Consider the following 27,004-nt stretch of genomic DNA (forward strand, 5'->3'; position numbering starts at 1 on the left):
CCATCTCCTCCGTATCATCTGAGTTGGTAGACAAAGCTGATTCCATCTACTCAGTATCATCTGAGCTGGGAGACGAAGCTGATTCCATCTCCATAATTTTCTTATCACTTTTCCTCATGTAGGTCGTAAAGATTCTCCTATTTTTATTACCTTAGTATATAGTTTATGCAGCTTCTCTTCTACACTGGCCATCTCTCCTACTGCCATGTGGTCTCATGGGGAGGAGCACCGTACATTGCTGGCCTGTTAAAAAGTTTTCTTTTTCCAAGCTTTGTGCATATTTTCTTGTTTCCCTGAGTTCTTTTTTCCTTTTTTTGACATCCACCACAGTTTTTCAAACTCATAAAATTTCTTTTACCAACTTTGCTTCTTACCTTGCTGCTGAAGTAAGGGGAGTTCAGTCAAAACACTACTTACCTGCCCAGCACCATACCAGAAGTCCTGATGATCAACTTAAATTTGATACATACATCCAATGCATGGTCAAAAAACTCAACATACACACTACGCATTTATACAAAGTCTACAACTTACTTGCTGCCCAGTTGTGTAAAACTACTTCTACATCCTATTTTCTGACAAGTCTTCATTATGCCTCACCTGTCCTCATTGATATTAATGTATTCCAACTACAAAAACTACAGCAGTGCTACAAAAGGTTGCTACATTTGTGCTAATATGTCCTATTCCTTCTCATCACTGTTTAGCCCTCAGAAAATTAAACTGGCTTGCATCTAAATATATGTTTTTCTCAGTCAAAGCTAGCCCATAACATGCTACTGTTTTCTGAAATATCCCTGCCTCGATTCCCTTCTTCAATGGTGCACTCTGGCTCTACAAATAATAATCTTCTTGTTGCTACACAATCACACAACTCCAGTGTGGGGTTCTTTTTATTCTACATATATATCTAATATGTGGAATTCATTCCACATAACTATTAAGTTGCCTCCTGCAAGATCTTTAAAGATAACCTACAAGACTTTCTATATAGTTCCTTGCTCTGTTCCTGTAACTGTTCCCTAGGTTGAGCCAGCTTTCCCATAATCCTCTTCTGTTGCTGTTTTCCTTTTCCAGCCATCTACACTGCATGCTATCCTATCTGTTTCTTCAGTTCAGCCATTCATTCTTCCTTACTCGTGCACTCCTTGCCTTCTTATCTCGTCTCATAAAATTAAAAATTTTTAATTCAATTATTATATGTCATTATATTTTCTAATTTAAAGCAAGCATCCCTTTTCATATGGATAATGTTTAATGTCTATATCTATTATTAATTGTCTATCCTACATTGTATTGTGGAGCTTTTCTCCCTGGGCCTCCAGTGAAAAGGAGATCTTGCATGACCCTGTCGAACTATCCTGTTAAAACAAACACAAATATTAATTGCAGTTCATTAACAATCATTTAATGCTACTATTGCCTGCTGTTGATGTTATTACTTGTGCTATATTACCATGGCCAAAACTCAGTTTGGTGAAATTTTTAGAGAGGAATGCATTATTATTTATTACTTACATGCTGTACAACAAAGGGCCATTGCAGCTCCTTTCTGTAACTTATGTAAAAAGTTATTGATTACTATATTGGATTTTACATAACTTTTTTCATCTTCTACAGAAAAATACATTCAGAGGCACCCACATAATTTTTTTTTGGGGGGGGACTTATTGAACTACATATTGTTCATTAGGTTTGCACTAATGCAAACTACAATGTTTTAGGTCCTGATGAATGACATTTTTGGAGGTCTGTGAAATGATGGAAATATTTCATTATCATATAAATTTAAAATACATGTTTCAAAAGTGAATGGTAATGGCAGTAATTCAGTTGAGCTTATACTACACACTTGAAAGTTCTTTACAAGCATAAAAAACACCTGCAAGACTCGCCCTCATGATGACTACATTCAAAGTTGCCATAGCAACAAACTTTTCATCAATAAGTAAATCAATACTTCAGTCACCCTCCCCCAGCAAAGGTATTTGTTGCATCTGAATGTATCCAGTGCAGGAGATGAATACCACCTGCTACCAATTTCTTTTCAGCTGCAAAGCATTCCCTTATTTTAGACATACATAACATTTTTGCAGTATGGGAAACATTACTATTTCCCTATGCTCATGCTTTAGGTAAATTATTACATTTAGAGAGAGTTACATATTTCCCTTACTAATGTAAAAAAAGTTATGCAAGATAGGATAAAAAGTACAGGATTATGGGGTTGGGGTTTATACACCAGAACATGTGCAGCTATTTTGTCTAGTCAATCCTATATGAGGAAAGCTTTCAGAGATATCAGTTGGAAATACTGCACTTTTTTGATGCACTCTGCACACCAGTATCAGTGATCCCTTCCTTTTTCTGCTGTACTCGGTTATTATCACAGCACTAGGTGAGGTTGAGTATAAATGAGCATGGTACCTGAGGTAACAGGAATTGCTGGTTCTTTAACCTCACAAGTATGGTTTACCAGCAAGAAGAACATACAGAAGTACATATAAAATAAAATTAAATGAAATGGAATAATTATTTAAAAGACAGAATGCCACCTATCATATTTACAGTTAGAGTAACTGGTCAGTAAGTCCAGATATAGTGAGGATCAGTAAGTACAGATGTAGTGAGGGTCAGTAAGTACAGATGTAGTGAAGGGCAGTAAGTACAGATGTAGTGAAGGACAGTAAGTTCAGATGTAGTGATGGACAGTAAGTACAGATGTAGTGAGGGACAGTAAGTACAGATATAGCAAGGGTCAGTAAGTACAGATATAGTGAGGGTCAGTAAGTACAGATGTAGTGAAGGGCAGTAAGTACAGATGTAGTGAAGGACAGTAAGTACAGATGTAGTGAGGGACAGTAAGTACATATATAGTGAGGGATAGTAAGTACAGATGTAGTGAGGGACAGTAAGTACAAATATAGTAAAGGACAGTAAGTACAGATGTAGTGAAGGACAGTAAGTAGAGATATAGTGGGGGTCAGTAAGTACAGATGTAGTGACGGACAGTAAGTACATATATAGTGAGGGACAGTAAGTACAGATGTAGTAAGGGTCAGTAAGTACAGATGTAGTGAGGGACAGTAAGTACAGATGTAGTGAGGTACAGTAAGTACAAATATAGTAAAGGACAGTAAGTACAGATGTAGTGAAGGACAGTAAGTAGAGATATAGTGAGGGTCAGTAAGTACAGATGTAGTGACGGACAGTAAGTACATATATAGTGAGGGACAGTAAGTACATATATAGTGAGGGACAGTAAACACAGACATAGTGAGAGTCAGTAAGTACAGGTGTAGTGATGGATATGTAATTTCATTATGGGTATTAAAATACTTACTCAGTTATGTTAAAGGAAATTAAGTATTACAAATATGAATACTTCTGAAGTTTAAAAGAGCTGAATATGAACCATCAGTTTCCACTATTTACTGTTAAGAAAGTGCAGCAATGTATTTCATGAGTGGCAGTTTAACATTCCTGAATAAAAATGTTACTGTTATGATTTTTTGTAAAAGTAATGTATGAGTCATTTTGCTGTTTCCCTCCCTCTCACTTTTCTTTCCTCATTTCCTTTTTTGCTCTTTTTTCTGGAGGTTAAGTGGAAGCAAGGGCTCCTCAACTGCAGTTGACCCAGGTATGGGATAGATCATCCCCACTGTCCATCTATGGACTACTTCACAGGTTGAGACTGATGGCTTCATCCCTTTGGACACCTCGAAGTGTGGCAGCCTACAGAGCTTAATTCTTCCACAACTCCCTGCCCTACACACTCTGTCCTTCCTTTCCACTTCCATTATAAAAATATATTTGGAAAAATGGAGCAGAACTCGCCCCAAAAAGAACACACATTACCCATCCTCTCCCACCTCCACTAGCTGAACTCTTAAAGTGTTTGTGTTTCCCTTGTCTGAGATCTCCTCTGTTTCTGACTGTCCTATCTGCCCGCTTTTCCAAATTAATAAAAGCCAGACAAGGGGGAGGACATACAAGAATACCTTCAAAGTGAATTAAAGTCTTTAAAAGTGTTTTGAGAAGCTGTCATGGAAAGTTTTTGAGAAATTGATGCATTTCCCAGCTCATTGCCAGCTACTGAAATTAAACATTTGTGAATTTAAGTGCATACGTGTGAATCATGTCCACAACAGCTGGGACATTTCTGCACATGACTAAACTATTTTTCATATCAGTATATTCAGTTTCAGATACGTGAGACTATACTGTGCGTTCCCTCAGAAGGCTGAAAACTTCTAAAACCAGTACCACTCGGTCATAGTTTGCTTATTTGCACACAGGCACAGCGGCATTATTTACAGATTCACTTTATGTATTTGTGAAGCATGAAAGAATAAATACCACCATGTTTTTATTCTTCACAGTGCTAGTGATAAGACAAGAAACAGAAGGAATGCCCATACATGTCAAGCAGAGCGCCTCCTTGGCCCTCTTCAGAAGGAACCTTGACAATTGGATGGGAGATAGGAAATTCACCCCGGGGATCACGTCAGTCAGCCTGCTACACAGGAGTCCAGGGAAGTAAATATTGTGGGAAGAAATATCCAGGGAATTGTTATGGCTAGGCTTGTATAGGCCCTAGGGCTGATAGCCTAGTACCAGCCTATGAACCTATGAAAACTAAAACAGGAAAAGCTAGGGTCGTACCTTGTTTGACTTCTGTTTAGTACAGTATATTTTACATCATACTGGTATAATATGTGCTTGTACACATATTTATACATTTGTACATCCACTGCAGAGAAGACAATCATGTATGCAGTTCACACAGTTAAATGCATGTTTGTATATTCAGTATGAAACAAAAAGGCAAAATGTAAATAATTTGCAAGGAACACTGGGTAATAACGTGAAGGATAGCCTAGATTATTATGAATCCATCTATATCCAACAAAAATGAACATACACTTACCTTCTCATGTTGCAGTCTATCAAAAATCTCACTTTGCTTCTTAATGAGGGAAGATACTTTTTGGCTTTCACCCTTCTCCATCAAGTGCCTGATATTAAAAAATTGTTAATTTATAATGAAGAATGAAAATATCCAAACTTAAAATTCATATTTCAAAATTCTTACTACAAAGCAAAGTATGCAGTCTATCAGACCTGATGGAAATGACATTTTGCATAAAACTGTTTTAAGTGGCTCAGTTCTGGAAAAAGTGATAGGCTCAGCATTGCAAAAAAATGAATAATAACAAAGGACTGCCTTGGAAAAGGAAATATTTCATAATAATAATGGTGATTCAAGTAAACTGGGGGAAAGGTTGAAGGCAACTGTCGCATCTTTGTCTACTGGAGCCCAAAAGCTGGGGAGACCTGTAAGTATACAGATTAACCCATGGCAGCTACATCTGTGTACTGCTAACATCTGCTATGGATTATGGGTATTCTCAGATGAGTTACATGTGCTATGGACTATGGGTATTTTCAGATGAGTTACACAGTTATGATTATCCAAAGAGTACAGGTTGCTCCCTGGATAAAGACCAATCATGTATATGGATATATTCCCTGATATCAGCACACTTATTCAAGTAGAACATCCCCTGCAAACTCCATGGACAATTGACAGGACAAGGTTAGTCAGATCAGAACCCCATGTGCTGCTTAAAATCATAGAGAATATGTGGGTTAATGTTCTGGATATCCAGAGGTCCTGTTCCAAGGCATCCATTCAGCTGACTTACTGTCTGCAAAACATATTCAATAAGCAGCTAAAATGGTACAGTGTACCCCCATGTAGTTAGTATAAATATTACAAGACTTGCAACTGTATTCTTCTAAAAAGTCAGATGCAGAGCTGTTTTATCTGTTAGTTTGATGCAACACAGACATGCCACATTAATAGTTCAGTGATCAGAATATAGTTATAAGAACAAACACACAAGGAATCAGGACAAACCACCACAAAGCTGCTAAAAACACCTTATTTAAATAAAGTAGGTAATATTACTGTATTCTGGAATGTTTTCACTTAAGAAAAAAACACACAGGGTGGATACGCGGTTTCAGATTGTTGCCTTTTTCAGATCCTAGAACCGAATTATAATATTGCCTACTTTATTTTTAAGCATTTTTATTAAAGAAGGTGTTTTTAGCAGCTTTGTGGTGGTTCATCCGGATTCCTTGTGTGTCCATTTGCTTTTACTCTGAACAACTTTTATTGACACACAGGTTTTTTCTTCTCTTTTTTACAGTTATAAGAGTAGGTAGAAGTTATGGTCACTTTACTCCCTCTGTCAAGGTGTCAGTATACAATACCAATAAAAGCAGTGTCAATGGCTTTAGGTGTAGGACTTGCACTGGCCAGCGACTTTTCTACAATTCCTAAGACATCAAAAGCAAGCTGAGCATGGAAGTCCTTGTTGAGTTTAATTATTGTGGCTGCCAAAAAAAGCAGTTACTAGAAAATGGAAATCAAAGTCTAAACCAACTGTACTAGAAGTAGTAACTATAGTAACAGAGATAAAACAACTGGAATTGGGTTCTTTAAAAAAGGGCAGGAGCAAATGACATAGGTAAAAATGGGAATTGTGAAAACAATACATACAGGGGAGGAACAAGGTTTAAAAGAAGGCTAGATTTGAATAAGCTATGTAATGTGACTAACAATGACTGGGTAGATTGTAAGTGATGTATAATGTTTGCAACTGGGAATATGTCAATATGCTTTGTTTTTATTTATATAAATGTATGAATGTCTATGTCATAAGTGATAATTTAATAAAGATGTTTCTTGTTTAAGAAAACAGGGAACTGGCATAGGGTGCAGGAATGAGAACGCCTAACACTCCCTCTTCAATGTTTCTCAGAGAGCTGCAGTAACTCACATTCCATCCACAATAATACTGGTGCTGGTAAAATAGGGGACAGGACCCTAGCAGGGTCCTGAACATCCTGCATTCAGTGATATGTAGATACCTTTTATTACAGAAGCAGAAGTCTGGCATTTAATACATTAAAATGGGCAGGAAGACCTTTACAGTCCAATACTACAATATTCCTCTTTCATGTCAAATAAAAAAAGGAAAGCAGTTCTTTAGTAAAATTAACTTTAAAAGCACCTCTTCTGAAAAGAAAGAAAGAAAGAAAGGGAGGAAGGAAGGAAAGAAGGACGTTATGGAAGCAACATATTTGTACTGCTTTTTAATTTCTTGCCACTATAGGATTCTTCCCATTTAGGTAACTCGCTTGAGTATGCTGTTCAGAAATTGGTTTTCCAGTCAATTTACTAGCTGAGTTTGTCTTGTGTGTGTGGTTAGCATGTTGTCATTGTCATTATGATGGTTAGTACTGAAGTCACTGGCTTCCACCCATATCTAATTACCTTCTGGCAAACTGGAAATAGTTCTAACAACTCTCTTGCTATCATAAATTGGATGAAGCAGATACTAAAAATGAATAAAGGAATACAAAGTGGAATAATCTGAATTTTCCAGGGCTAGCTGGCATTAGGCACCCACAAAACATACGGCTGTGGGAGACCCTCTGATGACTTGCTGCTTCAGATGGCCTTAAGGAAAGCAACAGTAGCATCCAGATGCAGGGAAGGGAATCTGTGGGTGTTCTTACATTAACTGCTTATAGACAGTGGCAGGCTGACTCAGGCATAGAACACGGTAATGCAGGGAATGGTAAAGCTGTAATCTTTCAAATCTGCTTTGTGTAAGAAGGGACCTGAATGACTGCAGTATTTTGGCCCCATTTTTTTTTTTTTTTTGCATTTAGGTAACAAGAATGAAAGGAACAGATATTCAAAAGTTGCAGTCTTTCAGGTCTTCTTACAAAAACAGGAACTGACTTACTGGTTTGCAGCATTTATTTACTTATTTGCAGTTGGTTTGCCAGGATAGTCCATTGGGCCAAATGAACCCGTTTTCAATGGAGTCCTGGGGAGAAAAGCTCCAAAACTAAGTAGGTTACAGTAGGTTATTCTTAATAGATATACACATTATACAATTACACAGAAGTTAATCATACAAGAAAAAACAATTTGCAAATAATACAACAAAAACTAGAGTGAGTACAATCTAGTGATGAAATTAATAGGTAATACAGACTAAAGGTAAATTTAGCACAAAAGTACTGAGAAATAACAACATATTTGGAAGCATTTCATGACAATACCTAGGAATAATAACATATTAGGAAGCAATGCACAAAATCCGATTATTGTAGGAATAATAATATGTATGAGTTAGGGTGGGTAATTAGGAAAGTTGCAGGAGGAAACAGAGGAAGAAGGAAGATGGAGTTTGCAAGTGTTAGTTATGTGGGGTGGGAGCAAGAGCATTCCCACTGGGATACTAGATGTGAGTGAAGAGATCTTTTAAATATAAAATGGTTGGGGGTGGTGTGAATGGAAGGTGGTAGGGAGTTCCAAAGGCATGCAAGGCCATAAGACAGAAGATTTTTGCCTGGGGGACGAGCATTTCATTGACTTCCACCTCACTGTTTTAATGTGTCACCAAGGAGGAATATATGCCTGTCACCTTTCACTGATTTTTCTATATATTTTGCCCTGTGCCTCATAAAATGTATAATTTTGTGGTAAATCACAGAGGATTACTGTCAGTAAGTAATGCCAGAGAGAGTTTCTTGCTTCTTATCGTTCAGGAAATGCATGTTGTTCCATTAACGTTTTAGATGAATTAAAGTAATATTTAAGAACTGTCCCTCATTTGTGTCTTTTGGCCAGTAGTCAGAAAGGTTACTGCCAGAGATCAGCCCTTTTTACTGCTGGCAGTACCTGCTTTTGATTCTTACACAGTCCTACCTCAGTGCTTACCTTGAAGAGGTCTATCACTGTGCTGGGCTGGGCTGTCTTTCTGACCTATCACAAATGTTAATAAGACATTCTGAGAGAACAGCGTGTGGTAATTAGTCATATGCTCTTCCTCCGATCTGCAGTAAATGTGCAGCTGTTGGTTTCACAGAACCACTTCGCTGTGTTATTCCTTACTGCCAGCCTTGGTAATTAACTCTGTCAAAAGCTCATGGTCACACACTGGATTCATTGAGTGAGAACACATGAGAGGCGAATGTCATGGAATTTAGCAGACAGGTAGTGTTGTAGTATGTACGTGTGATTGCATGTGTGAGTGTATGTAGGGTTATGAGAGGTGTCAAATGAGTGTGCATGTGTGCGTGCATCTGCCTAGGTGGGCACAGCAGGGAGAATAGTTAATTCATAGGTCTCTGGTAGTTTTGTGTTTGTGTGTGTATGGGTTTGTCCTTGTGACTGGGTGACAATGTGTTTGATATACAGTGAGTGTGCGCGTTTGTGGAGGGGGGAGTGACTGCAATATCTCTAAGCTCCCCTTGACCAATGAGCAATTCCTGTAATACCTTGTGGGAGCACTAGACACCAGGCACACTAATAATCCATTTATAAAGTTAATTGAACTTAAGAGTTTTCAGAATGAAGCATATTAAGGTGCAATCTGTATGGAACTCTAATGTCTGGCATTACTGACTGTAATGGGATGCTACATACTTGAGTATACTCATGACTTTCAGACAAAGCCAGGGGGTGTCACTAGATGACACCAGGGAGTCTTTATAAATATTACTGCAATCTAATTAAAAACTTAATGGAGTAACAGTTCTTGCACCGTGATACGTTTTCTGCACAACAAAAACAATGAAACTCTAATGTCTGACATTACTGACTGACTGTAATGTCCTATGACATACTAGGGTATGCTCAAGACTTCCAGGCAAACCTGGTGGAGGGCTACTAGATGACACCAGGGAGTCTTTCTAAATATTATACTAATCTACTCAAAGATTTAGTAGAGCAACACTTTTTACATCACAATGCATTTTCTGAACAATAACTAGGATGAAGCTTTAACGTCTGGCATTATGGACTGTAATCATTCAAGATTTACAAGGTATAGGGAAATATAAGAGGCAACATCATGAGTGTATTTTTAAATCAGGGACATGTAAGATGTACGGAGGTGTGTGTGTGTGAGGGTGGGGGTCTGTTAGCCCTTGCTGTAGTCACCGGGCAATTCAGGTATATGCAAATCAGATGAAAATGAGGTCTTTCATCAGTGTGGCTGTTTTTCTGAATCACTGATTTCATTGATCATGCTAACAAGGCCTTTTATACTACAGCCTTACAGCTTGTGGGTGGGCCCATTTCTGAATCCTGACCTTTGTTACCCCAAGTAGTTTTGGCTTTGCCCAGAATTCATAAGCAATGAAGTTGAAAGGTATGGAGGAATGCTCCTCCTTTATGACTCTTAAAAAGTCCATGCTTCAAATCATTCATTTCCTCATGAATGGGTGTGTTACACATTATTAGTTATTTTTTTATAAATCAGTAATCGTCAGATCTCTTTTCCCCATTTTAACATGGCATCAGCATGTCATATCAACAAGTATCAATGTGACTAAATCACCTAGAGCCAATATTTACACTACTGAGTGGCTAAATAATACTTAATCATATTAGCTCATCAACATAATGTTTTGTATATAGGAAGAAATGGTTTTTAACCATGTTGCAAGCATCCTAACTGCCTACATGGACCAGTTGGCAAACTACAGCAGCCAGATCCATGCTCCCCTCAGCTCTTCAATTAATTAGCAAAACATAGACCTGAGGAAGCTAGTTATAGCGAAAGCGCTTGTCTGAAATTGTTTAATACCAATAAAGAAGTATCTATTTACTATTGCATCGAAGAGTTATCTGTTCACTACTGTTCACTACTGTATCGAAGTGCTGTCTTTGGAAATTGGATATTATACAGAAGCCAACTGTTTGTTTCGCTCCAAGCCAGTCCTTCTTTTTTTCTTTTTTAGTTTTTACTTTATTTTCGTTTGGCTTGTGAGCGTTTATTCGTAGATGTGACTGATTTTTCATTTTGATTTTTCATTTTCAATTAGCAAAACTAGGCTTTATGTACCAATTAGCTTCCTATACATCCATGCCACCCTCAGCTCTTGCAAAAAAAAAAAAATGCTTTATTTAAACTATGGCAAGAAAAGTGGACACATGAACCTCTGAATTGCATTTTGATACACAAAAATGAATGCAGGATTGTTACACAAGTGTATACATGTATCATCATCATCAGCAACTACTCCATTTTCCCATTTTTCACATGGGGTCAGGGTGTTGTGCCACATGTTGCCATCTCTCCCTATTCAATGACACTCTCCTACCTTCTTCAGCACTCATGTCTGTCACAGGTCTTCTCTCACACAATCCATCCACTTCTTTGTTGGATGCCCTCATCTCCTCTTGCCCTTTTCCTGTCTGTAAACATTTAAAATATTTCCCAGTGAATTAAGTGCCTTCCTGTCCAGCAGTAAACATCAAAAGTAAAAAAAAAAACTGGAGAGGCTGCAAACATATAAGGGAACTGTCTTTTAACTGTTTTTTTTATTAAAGTCTGAGGAAGTGTTCCTGTTGAATGTGAAAGCACTTACTATAATAATAAACAGTTTATTTTAACTGAAGTGTTTGCAGCCTCTGTTTTTTTACTCTTCCTGTCTGTCCCAAATATTCGTCACCAGATTGTCTTCTGCTTTACTGCACAAGTCCCCAAACCACTGTAATCTGTTCTCTGACTTTTTTGTTAATTGGTGCTACTTTGGCTTCTGCTCTTATGATCTGTCCAACAGTGTGCATTCTACCACCCACCTCAAGCACTTCATCTCAACCCCCCCCCCCCCAGTTTCCTCAGCTGCCCTGCCTTTAGTGCCCAGGTTTCTCTACCATACAGTAGTATTGGTCGCTTCTTTAGCATTCTTCTTTTGTCATAAATTACCCCTGACACTCTCTGCCAATTGATGACAGCCCTTCTGATTCTAACTTTGACCTCCTCATTCAGACTTTCCTTCTCTTGAACCACCCCTCCCAGACACAGTGGGGTTTTCTTCATTAAAAAGCTGTTGGAGGTGTTCCTTCCATCTGCCTTTGATGTCCTATAGCCTAGTGAGCAGGTTGTTGCTGGCATCCCTTATGAATGGTGTCTGAATATTTTCTTTATCTTTCTGTCTTCGCCTTGCAGCCTGCTTACGAGTTTCTTTATACCATCCACTGAGTCACTTTCCAGAAGTTGGTAGAGTGCCTCTGATGCCTTGTTCTTTGCTACTGTAACTCCTCTCATAGCCTCCTTGTTAGCCAGCTGGTATTCCTTCTTAGCCTGGTCTGTCTTTTCTATCTCCATTTTCCTGCACTCCCCCTTTCTTTTGATGACTTCCTGGACTTCTGCATTCTACCACCAGCTTTCCTTGTGTACCTTATTTCCATACCTGTCTCAGCCACATATCTTTTCTGTAGTCCTAACACATGCTGTTTTTAGGCACTGAGATTCTTTTTCAACTCCACCTATTTCCCCCTCTTCTTGGGATGCTAGAGCCCTGAGTAATTGTTTTAACTGTTGTACTTTCTCTCCAGTCAACTTCCAGGTCTTTAGCCTGGTCTCAATTGACCTTAGAGCCTTCTCTGTCCACTGCTTGCATCTGACTGTAGCAAACAGTGATTTATGCCATGGACCAACTGTTTCACTTGGGATGACTTTGTAATCACTAATTTGTTACTAGAAGGAGGTATACATGAACTGGATATTGGCCACTTTTACATGTGATCTTGTGATAAGTCTAGACCGGCCTCTAAGAATCAGACTTCTGTGACTTGCTGGGGGCATCTATGCAGGAAAACAACTGTCAGATGCTGTTTCCTCATTATTCTGGCTTTGCAGGACTAATGCAACTCGTGTGAAGCAACCTGGAATACTTTAATTTGTGAGTACTGTTTTTGCAGAAATTGGATGAAATGCATCACATGGCCATCACTGTTTTAAACACAATTCATCATCTGAAGCTTAGACAGAATAGGTTAAGTCTATACGGGGCTAATGACCACTGTGACCTTTTTAAGCCTAGCCATACATCCCACATCTCTGACAACTTCTAGTACCCTCAGTAAGTGTAAGTAGGGGCTTGGAAGATGAAAAATTTACAAGCAGGCGTCTGGGAGATGAATCATTTACAGGCTGCCTCTGTCCATTAGAGACATAGATGCCAAATCAGGGATGAATTTCCTGTTCCCCAAACAATTTTCCAAGTTATACTTGAATTGAGTTAGGGAGGAATTTTGCTTCACTTGCATGAGAGGGAGCCTGTTTCAGAGAAGGAATATTCTCTGAGATACATACCTATCAATAAAACAGGTCTTATTTATATCACAGGCAAGATGTAAATCTTTAGAGCAGGTAATTCTAGTCCTGTTAGTTTTGGGGATATGCAAGAGCTCCATCAAGGTGAAGTCTGACAATGCTTTGAATGCCATTCATAGCTCTTGCCTCAACAGCCTGTAGGTGACAAACTATAGGATAGGGCTTTCAAGGAAGTCTGCATAAAGGAGGTTACTTACACCCTGTATTCTTTTAGTGAGGAACCTCTTTGGACATTCCAGTTGTTGGATGTGCCTAGTTAGGTACATACCAAAGGGGGCATTATACTTAATAGGTCTGATGAATGCTGAATACAGTGGAACAATGACCTCCTTGTAACTAGATATCATACCTTTGTTTATAAATTGCACAATATAAAATAATTCCCTCACTACTATAGACATGTGATGGTCAAAGGTTAGATTACTGTCTATGTGTGTTCACAGTTCCGTACCAGTTCAACTCTTAGGAGTGTATTGTTAATATGAGAGTTACCAGGGATGGTTGATTCTTGAAGGAAAATATTATATATTTCTGGGCATTTAGTTTTATTCCATGGCTCTGACACCAGTTTTTTGTCTGTGTCATCTCTTCCTGGTAAACACTAGTGTTGGTGGGGGATTCTGACTGCTCGTAATTTTCAAGTATCTTCAAATTTGGTCAGCCACAGGTCCTTGACATTGGCCTTGACTTCAGAAAAGTAGATGACAAAAAAGAGTGGTCCCACTGCCAATTGCTGAAGGACTCTGCTATTTTCAGGTCTCTTTGTAGAGGTGGACTCTCCAATTCTAACTTCTTGGGTCCCGCATGTGAGACAACTAGCTATCCACCAAGTGGAATAAGAGTTTATACCTAGCCTCTTGAGTTTTCAACAATGTATGAGTGGGATATTGTATCAAATGCCTTAGCCAGGTCAAGGTAGGCAGTGTGAACCATTTTACCCTTATCCATTGCCTTGCTGACCTTCTCAAAATGTCCACCACGATTAGTAGGCATGATCAGCCCTTGACAAAACAAAACTGTTTGGTTGTAGTATCGTGAGGTTTCCTATGCCATTATTAATCATTTCCATGATAATTATTTCCATGGCTTTGCATATGAGACTAGTGAGACTTATGGGTCTGTAGTTTCCAGGGTCTACAGATGGCATACCTTTGTGCAGAGGGATGATGGTGTCTGCTCTAAATTTGTGAGGCACAAAATCTGTACAGAGGCTGTGGATAAATAGTGATTCCAGAAGGCCTGACAGGTCATCTTTCATGCTATTTAGAAGGCAACCTTGGATATTGTCTTGGCCCATCAATGAAGAGTTGTGGCCTTAGTGAGATCAATTAGGACCTGTCTGCTTTTGATAGCAAGGGGGTTATATTTGATGGTATTTCCTGAAGGAAGGCTGGAGGGGTAAAGTTAGTATTGCTTTTGTCTGTCAGTAGGTTTGCTACATTTTCCGGCTTTTTTAATTTCTCAAAGTTTTTTGGGCTTCTAATACCATGATAGGAATGGACCCCATTCTTAAGTTAAAGTATGATTACAGTTCATGAAATTAATATTGTTTCAATCTTTGATGTTAGTTAGAAGTGCTCTTCTCAGCTCCTGCAATGTGCCCAGCAATGTCTCCCTCTGCAATTCATATGGAGTTACATGTATAAGTAACATATCTAAGAACGATTGTAAATTGTTTTTTTATATGACCCATTGCTCCTACTACTACTATTGGAACTGTCTGGGTATCCTTCTTCCACATTGCCCTCATTTTTGCCTGCAAATCCTGGTATTTTATGACTTTGTGCCTCTCTGTATGCAAGACACTATAGTCAGTGGGTGTAGCAATTTCAATGATCAATGCTACTTTTGTCATCTTTACATGAACTACTATATCCAGTTTTCTCACATTTATTTTTTGAACTGTTGATAATGGGTGATCCCATGTGATATAAACTTCATCAATTTCTATAATGGTTTGTGGCTCATGTTTCCAGTGTTTTTCAGCTACTTCAGTATTATAATGTTTGCACAATCCCCAATCCAACAGCCTTGCCACATTACAGTCCTTCTACCATTAGTACATCATAACCAGCAACAAGATGTGTGACTGTTTCCAATTCTGTTTTACAAAACCAACATTTGTCTAATTCTCCCACATGTTCAATGGACTTTGTAAACCAAGGTTTATGTAGTCCACTATCTTGGGCAGCCAATATTAACCTTTCATCTTTTGGTTTAAATTCACCCCTCCTTAATCATACCTGTGTTCGATCCTGATCAACATGAGGTCATTCCAAGTAGGGTTGTCACCCATCCTGTTATCAGCAGGACACTCACAGGTTGAGCTATCTTATCCTGTTGCCCGCTGTGTAAAGCGATGGGAGTTGAAAAGTCCTGCTTTTTGATTGCACTGAATTGCCATGGAAAAACAGCAATTACTTCCGGATTTGCCATGGCAATTCAGTTGTCACCAACCCAGACCTGCAGGCAGAGCTATTCCCTGTTAGGTTCAGGTGTTTTAAATCATGCTGCAATTCATGAAGGGAGTGGGGACTAGGACAGGAAGAGCCCTACAAGGATTGCAGATGTAGAGCGGTTTGTTTTTAGAGCCTCTACAGTCACACAAAAGCAAGATTGAGATTTGTCTTTTTTTTCCCTGAAGATTGAGATTTGTCTTTTTTTTTCCTAACAGCTGAGCCAACCAGACATCCAGTTATCCAGACAGCTACAGAGTCAGACATCCATTCATCCAGCTATCTAGCCAGTCAGCTAGCCAGCCAGCCACCCATCCATTTAGCCATCCATCCATTCATCCAGCCAGCTAGCCACTCCAGCAGCAAGCCATCCAGCTAGCCACTCCAGCCATTCTTCCATCTAGCTAGCCACTCCAGCCAGCCAGCTAGCCACTCCAGCAGCCAACCAGCAAGCCACACCAGCCATTCAACCATTCAGCTAGCTAATTCAGGCAGCCAGCTAGCCAGCTAACCACTCCAGCAGCCAACCAGCCAGCTAACCACTCCAGCAGCCAACCAGCCAGCCAGCTCGCTACTCCAGCAGCCTGCCAGCTACCCAGTCCACCAGCCAGCCGGCAGTCATCCATCCATCCATCCATCCATCCATCCATCCATCCATCCATCCATCTAGCCATTCATCCAGCCACTCCAGCATCCAGTCAGCTAGCCACTGCAGAAGCCAGCCAGTCAGCCAGCTAACCAGTCCAGCAGCCAGTCAGCTAGCTGTTGTACCCATAACTGCATCTCCTTCACAACTTCTGTGGTGATATCATTGCAGTGTGTGTGGCTGGTGTTATATTGGCCACACCTCCATGTCCCACTTTGGCCCACTTAAAAGGTGGAAACCCTAGTTCTAAGAGTTTTCTATACTTGCAACTATTTATTCATTTTTTACATTTCTTGCCTTCTCATTTGATCCTTCACCTTATTATCTTCCTTTTGTTTTTTGGCACATTCAGTTGCAGTCTGATTTTTCCTCTACTTCTGGTCTGATTTCCATTTCTTTGTGACACCAGTATGCTTCTGCTAAACTAAGCAGGGAAGTCATCTTAGACTTATTCTCCTCGTGTTTTAAAACTTTCACTACGTTTGGGTCATGTGAGGTCAGTAGATATGCATGCTGTACAATTGCAGCTCTATACATGTAATCAATTTCGAGGAGGCCCATACCTCCTTCAGAACAGGGGATATATAATCTTGGTATGCACAGATTTTTATAAATCATTGATAAGCATGAAGCATAGTACTTGTTTTCCTGTCCAACGATCCAATACCTTTTGGGGCCAGTCAATCACCACAAAACTGTAAGTTAGGACAGGAATAGTAAATTGGTTTGTAGCTTGGACTTTGTTCCTAGATGTCAACACTGTTTTCTGTATTAATTTTACTCTTCTAAAATATTCCTTACTAAGTTTTATTCGCATTTGTTCATGTTTTATTGTTGATTCTTCATCAGTTCCCAAATATTTATGCACTCCCTCTTGCTCAAGTTATTTTATATCACATTCCTGTTCCAAACTGATGTTTTCTTGGTGCTGCAGCTTTCTTACTTTAAAGGTTAATTTTGTACATTTATCAAGACCATTTGAAAAAAGTTTTGACCACTTGCAGTTGTGTTTTCAGTTTCTCATCTGATGAATTGTACAGTTTTAAGTTATCCACAAAAGCAAGATGAGAAGTCTTTACACTTTGTTTTCTGGGACACAAAGTGTAGCCATGACCAAATCTGTTAAGTAGACAGCTTAATGAGTTAAGGGCAAGACAAACGAGTAGCGGTGACAGAGAGTCACCCTGGAATACTCCCCTTTGAATTTTTATCCGTGGAATAATAATTTGACTGTTATCATGGCTTAACTGCAAAGTGATTTGCCACTGTTTTATGGTCACTGAAATGTAATTGACCAATGCAGGTTGTATCTTATACATTTTTAAATGTTTTATCCATGAATGTGGGATACTGTCAAATGATTTTTTTGTAGTCTATCCATGCCATACTTAGATTCTTCCCCTTTTTACAGTTTTCCTTTATGACTTTATTTAACAACAAATGATCCTTTGTTCCATATGACTTTCTTTTGTTACCCTTTTGTTCTACTGTCATGATCGAGTTTTTTTCTAAATGACTACATCAATTCCAGTGTACAGTTTATGCATCATTGGAAGGCAAGTTATTGGTCTATAGTTTTTAGGATAGCTTGCAGGTTTGTCCTTAAGGAGGAGTGTTGTTTTTCCTGATGTTAACCAGGCTGGTGTCTGTTCTGGGTGCACATGTAAATAGTGCTTACTCATGGATAAATCTTCATGTAAAGATATTAATACTTTTAGCCAGAAGTTAGGTACTGCATCTGGGTTTTTTCAGTTAGGAGCTTTTCTTAACTATGTTTCAATCTCTCTGGCCATTAATTCATCCCATTTCATATCCTTTACATTTGAACGTCTTATTCTTTCTTTTACTTCTTCTGTCCATTTAGCATCTTTGTTATGTTCGCAGGATCTTCATAGATATTTCTCCAAAATGTATTTATTTCTTTTTGTTTGGTGATATTTCAATTCCTTTTGCCTTGTTTCCCAATTCTTTATAAAACATTATGGGTCATCAATAAATTGTTTATTTTGTACACTTTTTTATATTTGTCTGCATATCTTATAAGTTTTTCTGCCTGTGCTGATATTTTTAGTTTATTATTTGTGATAGTGCACGATAGATCCTGATCTGTTCTGATGCTGTGCATTGCTTTTATCACATCTATCTCTTGAGTATTTTTGTTGATCTGCCCCTCTTCTATATTCTTCTAACAAATGATGCTTCTTGTCCTAATTGCTTTCTAGTTTTCTCTACTTGATACTTCCATAATGACATCTGATTTCTCCCCTTCCTTTCCCTCAACACCCTGTGTTTTTGTGGCAAGACTTTATCTGTTATTAATTTAGCTCCACAGTAATATACCCATTTACTTCTGTTATATTGCATGAATCACTATGAACAGTCCTACTTACTGTGTTCATTTGTTTAATCAAACTTCTAACTTTTTGCGTTTTATTGACTTTCTATAGTCTATTTCTTTCATTGATCTTAATATGTCTGTCCATCTCTATTAAATCAAGCAACTCTTCTCTTAAATCATTTTTTTCTTCTAAACTGAGGGCAAATTCTTTGTTCTCCATTTCTGGTAGGCATTCTATAGAAAGTTTCAGAGCATCTTCCTGTGCCACATTCTCTTCAGTTTCATCCTGTGTCATCCCTTGCTCTTTCATATGGGAACCCACTGGCCTAGCACTCCACAACATTTACCATGTCAGAGTTACCACAGTTTCCTGTTCCTTTCCTTGCTGTTCAACTGAACTTTTGTCCTGATTTCCTATGGAAGGCTCTAAAGCATCTTCATATGGCAACTGATTAGATGTTTCCCGCTCCACTGGTTTCTCCTTAACATGGGGATTCATTGCTCAGTCCTGCTGTGATGTTATCAGAGTTAGATTTAACAACCTCAGTATCTATTTCTTTAACTTCTCCATTACTAATCCTCTTTTCCTCTTTGTTTTCTTATTTTTTGTATTGTAAAATTTTCCATATCTGGATGCCTTTGCTTGTATTTCTCTTGCAACATCTTTGGTGCTGTTCTTTTTGTATTGATTAGTTTTGCTTTCTTCTTTGCATAAATATTGCTCCAAATTAAATCTCTTTTTCTTTCCTGTGCCCATATTTCTTCTTCAGATGACTCTTTCCCCTACTTGGGGGACACTCAGTTCCATCAAGCTGTGATATAACCTGTGTTAGACTTTCTAAACCAAATCCTTCACTCTGCAGGTATTCCATAACTTCAACTTTTATTTTTTTTGATTTCTACTTTAAGTAATCTCTTGTTCTACGTTCCCTCTTTGTGAACTTATTTTTTGTACTATGAAATTTTGCATATCTGGATGCCTTTGCCTGTATTTCTCTTTGAATATCTTTGGGGCTGCTTTTTTGTATTGATTAATTTGGCTTTCTCCTTTGCATAAATATTGCACCATATCAGATCTCTCTTTCTTTCCCATGTCTGTATTTCTTTTTAATACCTTTCAAAATCTCTAGAATTTGTGCTTTATATTTTCACATTTCCTCAGTCGCTTCTTTTTCCAAACGGTCCAAGATTTCTTGGCCTATGTAATGTTTTTCTTAAATCTGTTGCATTAATGAACACTACTTTTTATTTGAAACGTCTGACAGTTTTTCTTGTTCAAGTATTTTCTTTCCTCTAATTTCTCTCAATCCTTTTGTATATCTTGTCTGGATATTCTGGGCTTCTTGCATAATAGTAACAATACATAATTTCTTTCTTATCCTCAATAGTCCAGTCTATTGTCTTTATGGCTCTTCTTTGGACTATCAGTTTTTGTGATTTTTTTTGTGAACTGCTACTTCCTTCTACAACAGGGGACCATCCTCCCCCTGGGCCTGGCCCTGCCCCATTGTAGGAATGTTTCTGTATGTTGAGGATTCTACACTGTCATTTTTTTCCAGTCCTGGCACCAGAGCGCCTACCATGATTGGACACGTTTTTTATCCTGGGTCTTGTGTACCTAGCTATCTTTTTTAATGTTTAAGCTACTTCTGTCCATGATGTATGCTATATAAAATACACTCTATATATCAGTGTCATCTTGGTGAAATTTTGGGAAAAAGAGAGTTCACCTCATGAAGGTACTCACCAAGATTTAAGGACAAATTCAATTCCAGCAATACTACTCTCCTTTGCTTCTTATTCATCATCTCTCAGTTCAGACCCCATCATCTCTCCATTCAGATGCTCTGGCTCAGTATAGGTGGTTCTATTAACTATGAGCCCTGCACACAATTATGTATTGTCTTTGAGGTTGCATACTTAGCTCAAGAATGGCTTGTGGATATTCTTGGCCCGGAAGGTCAAATTTACCCCAAATGTAGCTTTGTTACACTTTATTTGTCCCCTTAGTTTGATTCTTAGTTTGATGACATTACTTTTATCTGGCTGGGTGCTGTACCTTTTAATTTTTGCTATAATATTCTTCCTCCTATTATACAGCCTACTGATGTTGCGATTTCACCAGGGCTGCTTGTTTGTTGAGTTTCTGTAGTTATTCTTGGTAGGTACAGCTGCCTCTGTGCAGCTATTAACATGCTTGTACAGGGTTTCTGTGAACAGTTCAGCACAGGCAGCACTGTTCTTAGGATTTAAGGTGGCTTGAAATTTTACCAGGTTATCACTTAATACTAGGAAGTTAGCCTTAGAGTAGTTCCTGAACATTCTAGGATTAGCTGGGGTTCCAGGTTTTATTTTTACTTTAAAGGGGACTGTTCTGCAGTCTGACCTTACCAGAGAGGAAATTATACTAGGGTGTGTGCATCTCTCTCCCATATTAGTGAGGACCACATCCAGTATATTTTCTCCCCTGGTCAGAGTATTGACAATCTGGTCCAGGGAGTCTGTGTTTACAAAATCCAGGAATCTCTGTGCCTGTAAATTTATCATATATGATTCCCAGTTAATAGTGAGGGTTATTAAAGTCACCCATGAGTCTGATATTTGGTTGGATGATGAGCATTTCCAGTAAGCTTTAATACATGTTATGGGGTCCTGGGTTATAGAGGGTGACCTATAGCTTCCAAGGAAGTGGTATGGAATTTTGCCTATGGTGATTTGAACATGAAAAAACTCAAAAGCATCATCCTGTTTGAAAAGTCTTGAGGCATACTTATTTTTTATGTAAATCAAGACATCTTCACCCTTAGTCCTGTGTAGTAGCTGGTCTAAAGGAGTGGAAGAAATTATAGTCTTGCACTGCCAGTGTGGTCTCTGCGACTTTAAACCATGTCTCAGTGGCTGCACATATGTCATAATTCTCTAAGGTGAGGAAAGCTTGTAGGGAGTGAAGTTTCTTGTACAGGCTGCTAGCATTGAGCAGTAACACCTTTAGATTTCCTTGGTTTTGATTTGCTATGACAGGAGTATTTTCACATTGGTATTGCATAAAAAGGGCACCATGAGAAGGACAATGTTTTAGCTAAGCGATTTGGCAAATGATAAAAAGGAAATTTATTTTGTTATGGTCTTTAATGTCCTTAGTGATAAAATTATTAAACTTTTGTATTTTTTCTGACCTATGTTATTTAAGGATAATCAATTGGCCAGAATCCTAAATGGGAAACCTTTGGTTTCCTTTAAAAAAAGATGTAGCATAGCTGATATTGTGGTTCATAGTAGGTTTCAGATGTTCGTAAATCAGCTTTTTCTAGATTATGTACTTTTGCATGTGGGTTGTTCTATTTGTTCTTTTATTGCTCATAGATTTTCTAAAATTAATGCAGTCAGTTTTAGTCCTATTCAGTTTTTCTCTTGTAATACTGTTAGAATTATTTATGTTTTAAAGTGTTCTTGTGAGAAATTTTATGTGGGGGAAAAGCCAAATAATGTTTAAAGTAGAATTTCAGGAACCTATCAGACATGTAAAAAATGGTAATTGTGATAACCCTTTAGCAGTTCATTTGGGTAATTTCAAACTTCTTAAAGGATGTATTTTAGAAAAGGTTAATATTAATGTGGGTGAATTGGTTCTTGTGAAAGACAAATTGTTATATAAAGAAGCTATATTTATTTTAAAATAAAATACATTGACTCCTATAGGATTAAATACTCATTTAATTGGACATATTTATTTAATTGATGTTTCAGATTTGTTAATTAATTTATGGGTGTATGTATTTAAGTATTATTTGAACTTTGTTGTACTCCTTGAAGGCTTTCTTGCTGAGGCGCTAGAGTGAATAAATAAACAGTTTTTTGATTTCCTGGCTGATACCCTGAAGAGCAACCAGACCAATGAGGAAGGTCCCACACAGGCACTCACTGCCCAATCACAGACAGTCAAGGAATCAACGCCTTCTGTTCCTTCTCTCACCAGGGACTAAAGATAAACACAAATTCCAAGCTGGCATCTATGAAGTAGTTATTAGGCTTGGTGATCAGCAGTCTTCAGGAAATTATGTTCCTATGTTCATACTCTCACCAGGGGAAAAAAAAACATAAGCACTAATCTCAAGATAACTACTGAGAGGTAGAATGTGGGCTCTCCAATGATTGGTGGTCTTGGACCAGATGTTGCAGATTTTAAAGGTAAGATGGAAAAAAAATGGGCATTTAGCAGTTAGTTATGGAAGAGGGCTTTGGCAATCTAAGGGGGAAGCAACTAATTTTAAGAGAGCAAGATAGAATGAATGGGGGGTGGGCACTTAATATTTTGTCTTTATGGAATACGATGGGAGGGCCAACACATTTAAATAGCTGAAGGGCGAATGACTTCACAAAAATGATAATTTCATGCTTACTGAGTATGACCAGTGGAGAAGGAAGGACTAATGTGCTAAACTTAACACAAGGGATGGGCAATTACAGATTGAGTTTAAAAAACAAGAGAGATCTTAATAGGAGGCATACCTCTCAACCTCTTAGAGCAAGAACTCTGGACAAAGCTATACATAAAAGTGGGACAATGGCCCAAAAATTGGGACAATTTTTAAATATTGCTCTTACAAACTTAGAAAGTTGATAGAATAACAGGTTTTGCATTAGCATGAATATTCTGAAGGGTATGAAGTTTTAAACTCAAATGTCTGTCATTATTTTATAACTTCAGTCTTTAATGATTTGCCACAAATTTTTTCCAGAAAATCACAATTTTATGAAAAACGGACCAAAAGTAAGAGGCAAAAATCTGGACATTCTGTGAAAATCTGTACAGTTGAGAGGTATGATAGGAGGGTGGTAAAATTTTAATTTTGGTGTTACTCAAGACACAACAGCTGTGGTTTCTTCCTAGTCCAAATATGCAATAGAAAGCAGAATACAGTTAAAACACAGTTTAATGAAAATATACCACAATATACAAAAAAAAAAGAAGAAGAAGAAGAAGAAGAAGAAGAAAGCAATAAAGCAGTACAAATTACAGGCAAATGGTTCTATATAAAGAAAAACAGACTAATCTTTCCCTCACAGCAGTCTATGTTAGAGTCTGAGTGAGTTTTTCCAGTAAAGAAGTGATTATAGCTGCAGGGTAAGGAGTGGGGACTAACTGCAGATGAAAAGAACTGGTCTTGTTGTATGCTCAGTTTAAGCAGTCACTAATCTGACTTTGCAGGACAATTATTTATTTATGTGAAGTAAGATGGAACACTTTACTGTAATTACTGTGTGTCTCTGTGAAACAAACTTGAATTACTGTGACCATTATTACTTTTATGATTTCTTTTTACCATAATCAGACATCTGGGGTGTTTATTCAGTAATTTATTGCAATCGCTGGGTACTGAGATCACTGTGAATAAACATGATGTACCCCATGATGTTCTTTGATCACTGTTCAACAGCAGTCATTCACCTGGTGTGACAGTAGTAGTGCCCCACGACAAAATGGCCACCATTTATTTTGCTTACCACTACAAACCTCAACCTTGCGCATGACAGGTGGCAATTCTCATTGTCTGACAAAAGCAGGATGCGTGTGAAAACAATTGATCAGTGGCATAGAGAAAAACTGAGCAGCTTTGCTATTTTACAGAGCTTTGCTCTGGTGGCGTTCTTTGCTACAGCTTTTTCTGTGTGGAGTCTGAATGACTTCCCTGCCACTGTTTGGATCTACCCAAGTGCTATAGTTTCCTCCAGCATTTCCAAGACATGTCATGGGTGAAATGGCATTCGTATAGTTTGCCTGAATGCGAACATGCAATATGTGTGTTTTTTCATCCTGTAATAGACCTGGCTCATTACAGTTAGTGATTGTGTGTGTGTGAACAAAAAATACCAATAATTTTCATGTGAATCCATACAATATTGATGGACAGCAGTAAAAAGAAATGCAATTACAAGTCATTATCTTCCAAAAATATGGCATAAAATGCATCAGAGGATATCATTAGAGCTTCTAGGGATCTGGCACCGCTATACCTTAGACTGGATTTTGACAAGGACATAGCAGTGGACTCTCCACTCAACCAAATCTACTCTAAAACTGACTGTGTACAGAAGTATGCAAATAAGGCTGCTGTACTAGTATTGGGGGTGGGGGGGGGGGTGGGGGCTGAAGATGGGCAGTCATTATTTCATTCATTTTCTTTAATTTTCCTCACAAGCAAACTTTAGATTACCTACAAAAGGATGCTGTATTTTACATGGGAGGTGAGGGCAGTGTGGTCATTATTTCTTTAACTTTTCTCACCAACTTCAAAGGTGTGCACAGAAGGTCAAAATAGCTGATGTAGAGGCAAGTGTCCTGTCTAGGAACAACAAGTTGGAATTCATGACTGTGATCATTATTTCATTCATTTTCCTTATACTTAAACATCTGACACCTACACAGGTGGCTATTTTTGAAGGGTAGGGATAAGGAGGCATGTTGTTTAAGTTTATCTGGCAGCACCAAGTTGTCTTGTGTTACTGTGTTCTATTTATTTCTTTCTTGTCCATGCAAGACATCAGAGGGGTACACAGGTGGGGGTTGCCTTTTATGAACTGGGATGCTTTGTATATGTGCAACAGCAGCCACTCGAAATATATGACTGGGTCCATTGTAGCCTTTACTTTCATCCCACAACATCTAGGGGATACAAAGAACATGTCTGTCTTTTCTGTGTGGGGGGGGGGGGGTACAGGACAAAATGTATTTATCCTGACAAACATTTGTCTTCACATTTTATTGTGAGCTATTGTCTTGTCACCTTTGAATATTAGCCATGGACACAACTTTTTTCTTCCTTGAAAGAAAAAATATGACTGAATTTCTTTCCTTACTTAGGAGTTTTGTTTAGGCCATCACTTGATCAAAAGTTTGGAAAATTACAGTTTCAGTTGTTTTTTTCCTATACAATTATTACAGTGCAGTATTGAGCAGTTATGGTGTGTTGAAAGGATGCAAGAAAAAGTAAAGGCAAAAAGGAATTTCTTTCCTTAAGTCATGTTTTTTTTGTTCGGTTCATCACTGGATGGAAAGGTTATTAAAAATGCAAAATGCACATCAGAAGAAAAATGTGGCTTCTGGAAAAAATGAAGAGTACGAAAAAAGTACTCTGTATGGGGTGTGCAAGCCAGAATGGGGAGAAAACAGGGTATAGTGTGAGATGTGTGGTAGGGAACACAGTAGGCAATGGGGAGATGCCATGGATCTCTTTGTCTAGGGCACCATTTCATCTAAGGCTAGCCATGAAAATAGGGTTGTTGTAATGTAGCATCATTGCAGCTAAATGCCGGTCATATTGAATGTCTCAGTATAGGATGGGCCAAGTTGGTATGGTACATAGGCCTGTTGTAATGTAAGGGCATTGTAACTACAGTTCAGTCTTTGCGTGCTTTTCCAAAAACTTTCTACCATGAACAAAATGGTTGCTTAGAAGGGGTGGCAGCAATAGGGTGACACCTAAGCTGGAAGTGTACTGGAGGTCCCTTACCCAACACTTGTTGGTCCCCCCAAAATACTAACATACAATCTGATCTTTACCTGACATTATTCTACAACAAAGACAAAAAAATGCAATTGCTGTCAAATAGTACAGATGCACATGTGTAGATACAGGCATCGCCTTTGGAAGAGGATAATCCAATGCTCTTTGGACTTGCATTTGTAACTTTCTATGGATGAGAATATTGCTACCTGATTACATTTCCATATTCTGAAATTAATGCATATTGCCAGTAACACGATTTTGTACTTCTCCTCTAATGTGCTGAAACATGATTAAGTACGGGTTTTGCTCTACAGTTGTTTTACCTAATCCACTGAAGAATTCTTCCTTTACTTGATTCCACTTATTGCAAAATAAAAAAAAAAAAAATACTAGTGCACATAAAAGACAAGTCATAAATATGTTTCTACTAAGAACTGACTGCTCAAGGAAATTACAAGAGCAGATCTATAAATGAATAGGTAAATGATATCACTTGATAGGCAAGTCAATGTAAAGACACACTCCCAACCTTAATAAACTTTTATGTCTCTTCTCTCCTTCCTTGTATTACTACTTAACCCCCCCCCCCGAGGCCTTCACTCATAGCTTTCCACTGCTTGCCTCTCTGGTTTGGCTGGTTTCTTTGCATTGCACCTGGTTCACACCCTTTTTGCTATCCCCCACCCCCAATACTAAGTCTGTATTAGATTCCTGCTGTTTATGGAGCCATCTTAAGCTTACTTGTCTCCCATCAGTACAAAAGGGGTTTAAGCTCCGCTCTGTTCACCCATGCTATGCATGGGCTCACTTCATGCCCCACCCTGCCCCCTAATCTC

The 27,004-nt window shown here is 38.3% G+C and overlaps 1 protein-coding gene across 1 annotated transcript in view; it reads right to left on the reverse strand.

Moving 5' to 3' along the window:
* LOC122790592 (centrosome-associated protein 350-like) overlaps positions 1-27,004 on the reverse strand; it is a 541,040-nt gene that overhangs the window by 134,721 nt on the left and 379,315 nt on the right. The window contains exon 10 of the mRNA XM_044058119.1: positions 4,931-5,018. Coding sequence (XP_043914054.1) covers positions 4,931-5,018 — 88 coding nt within the window. The remainder of the gene's footprint in view (positions 1-4,930; positions 5,019-27,004) is intronic.

The sequence above is a fragment of the Protopterus annectens genome, chromosome 16.part0, assembly GCF_019279795.1.
Source record: "Protopterus annectens isolate FY-2018-M chromosome 16.part0, PAN1.0, whole genome shotgun sequence".
NCBI lineage: Eukaryota > Metazoa > Chordata > Ceratodontiformes > Protopteridae > Protopterus > Protopterus annectens.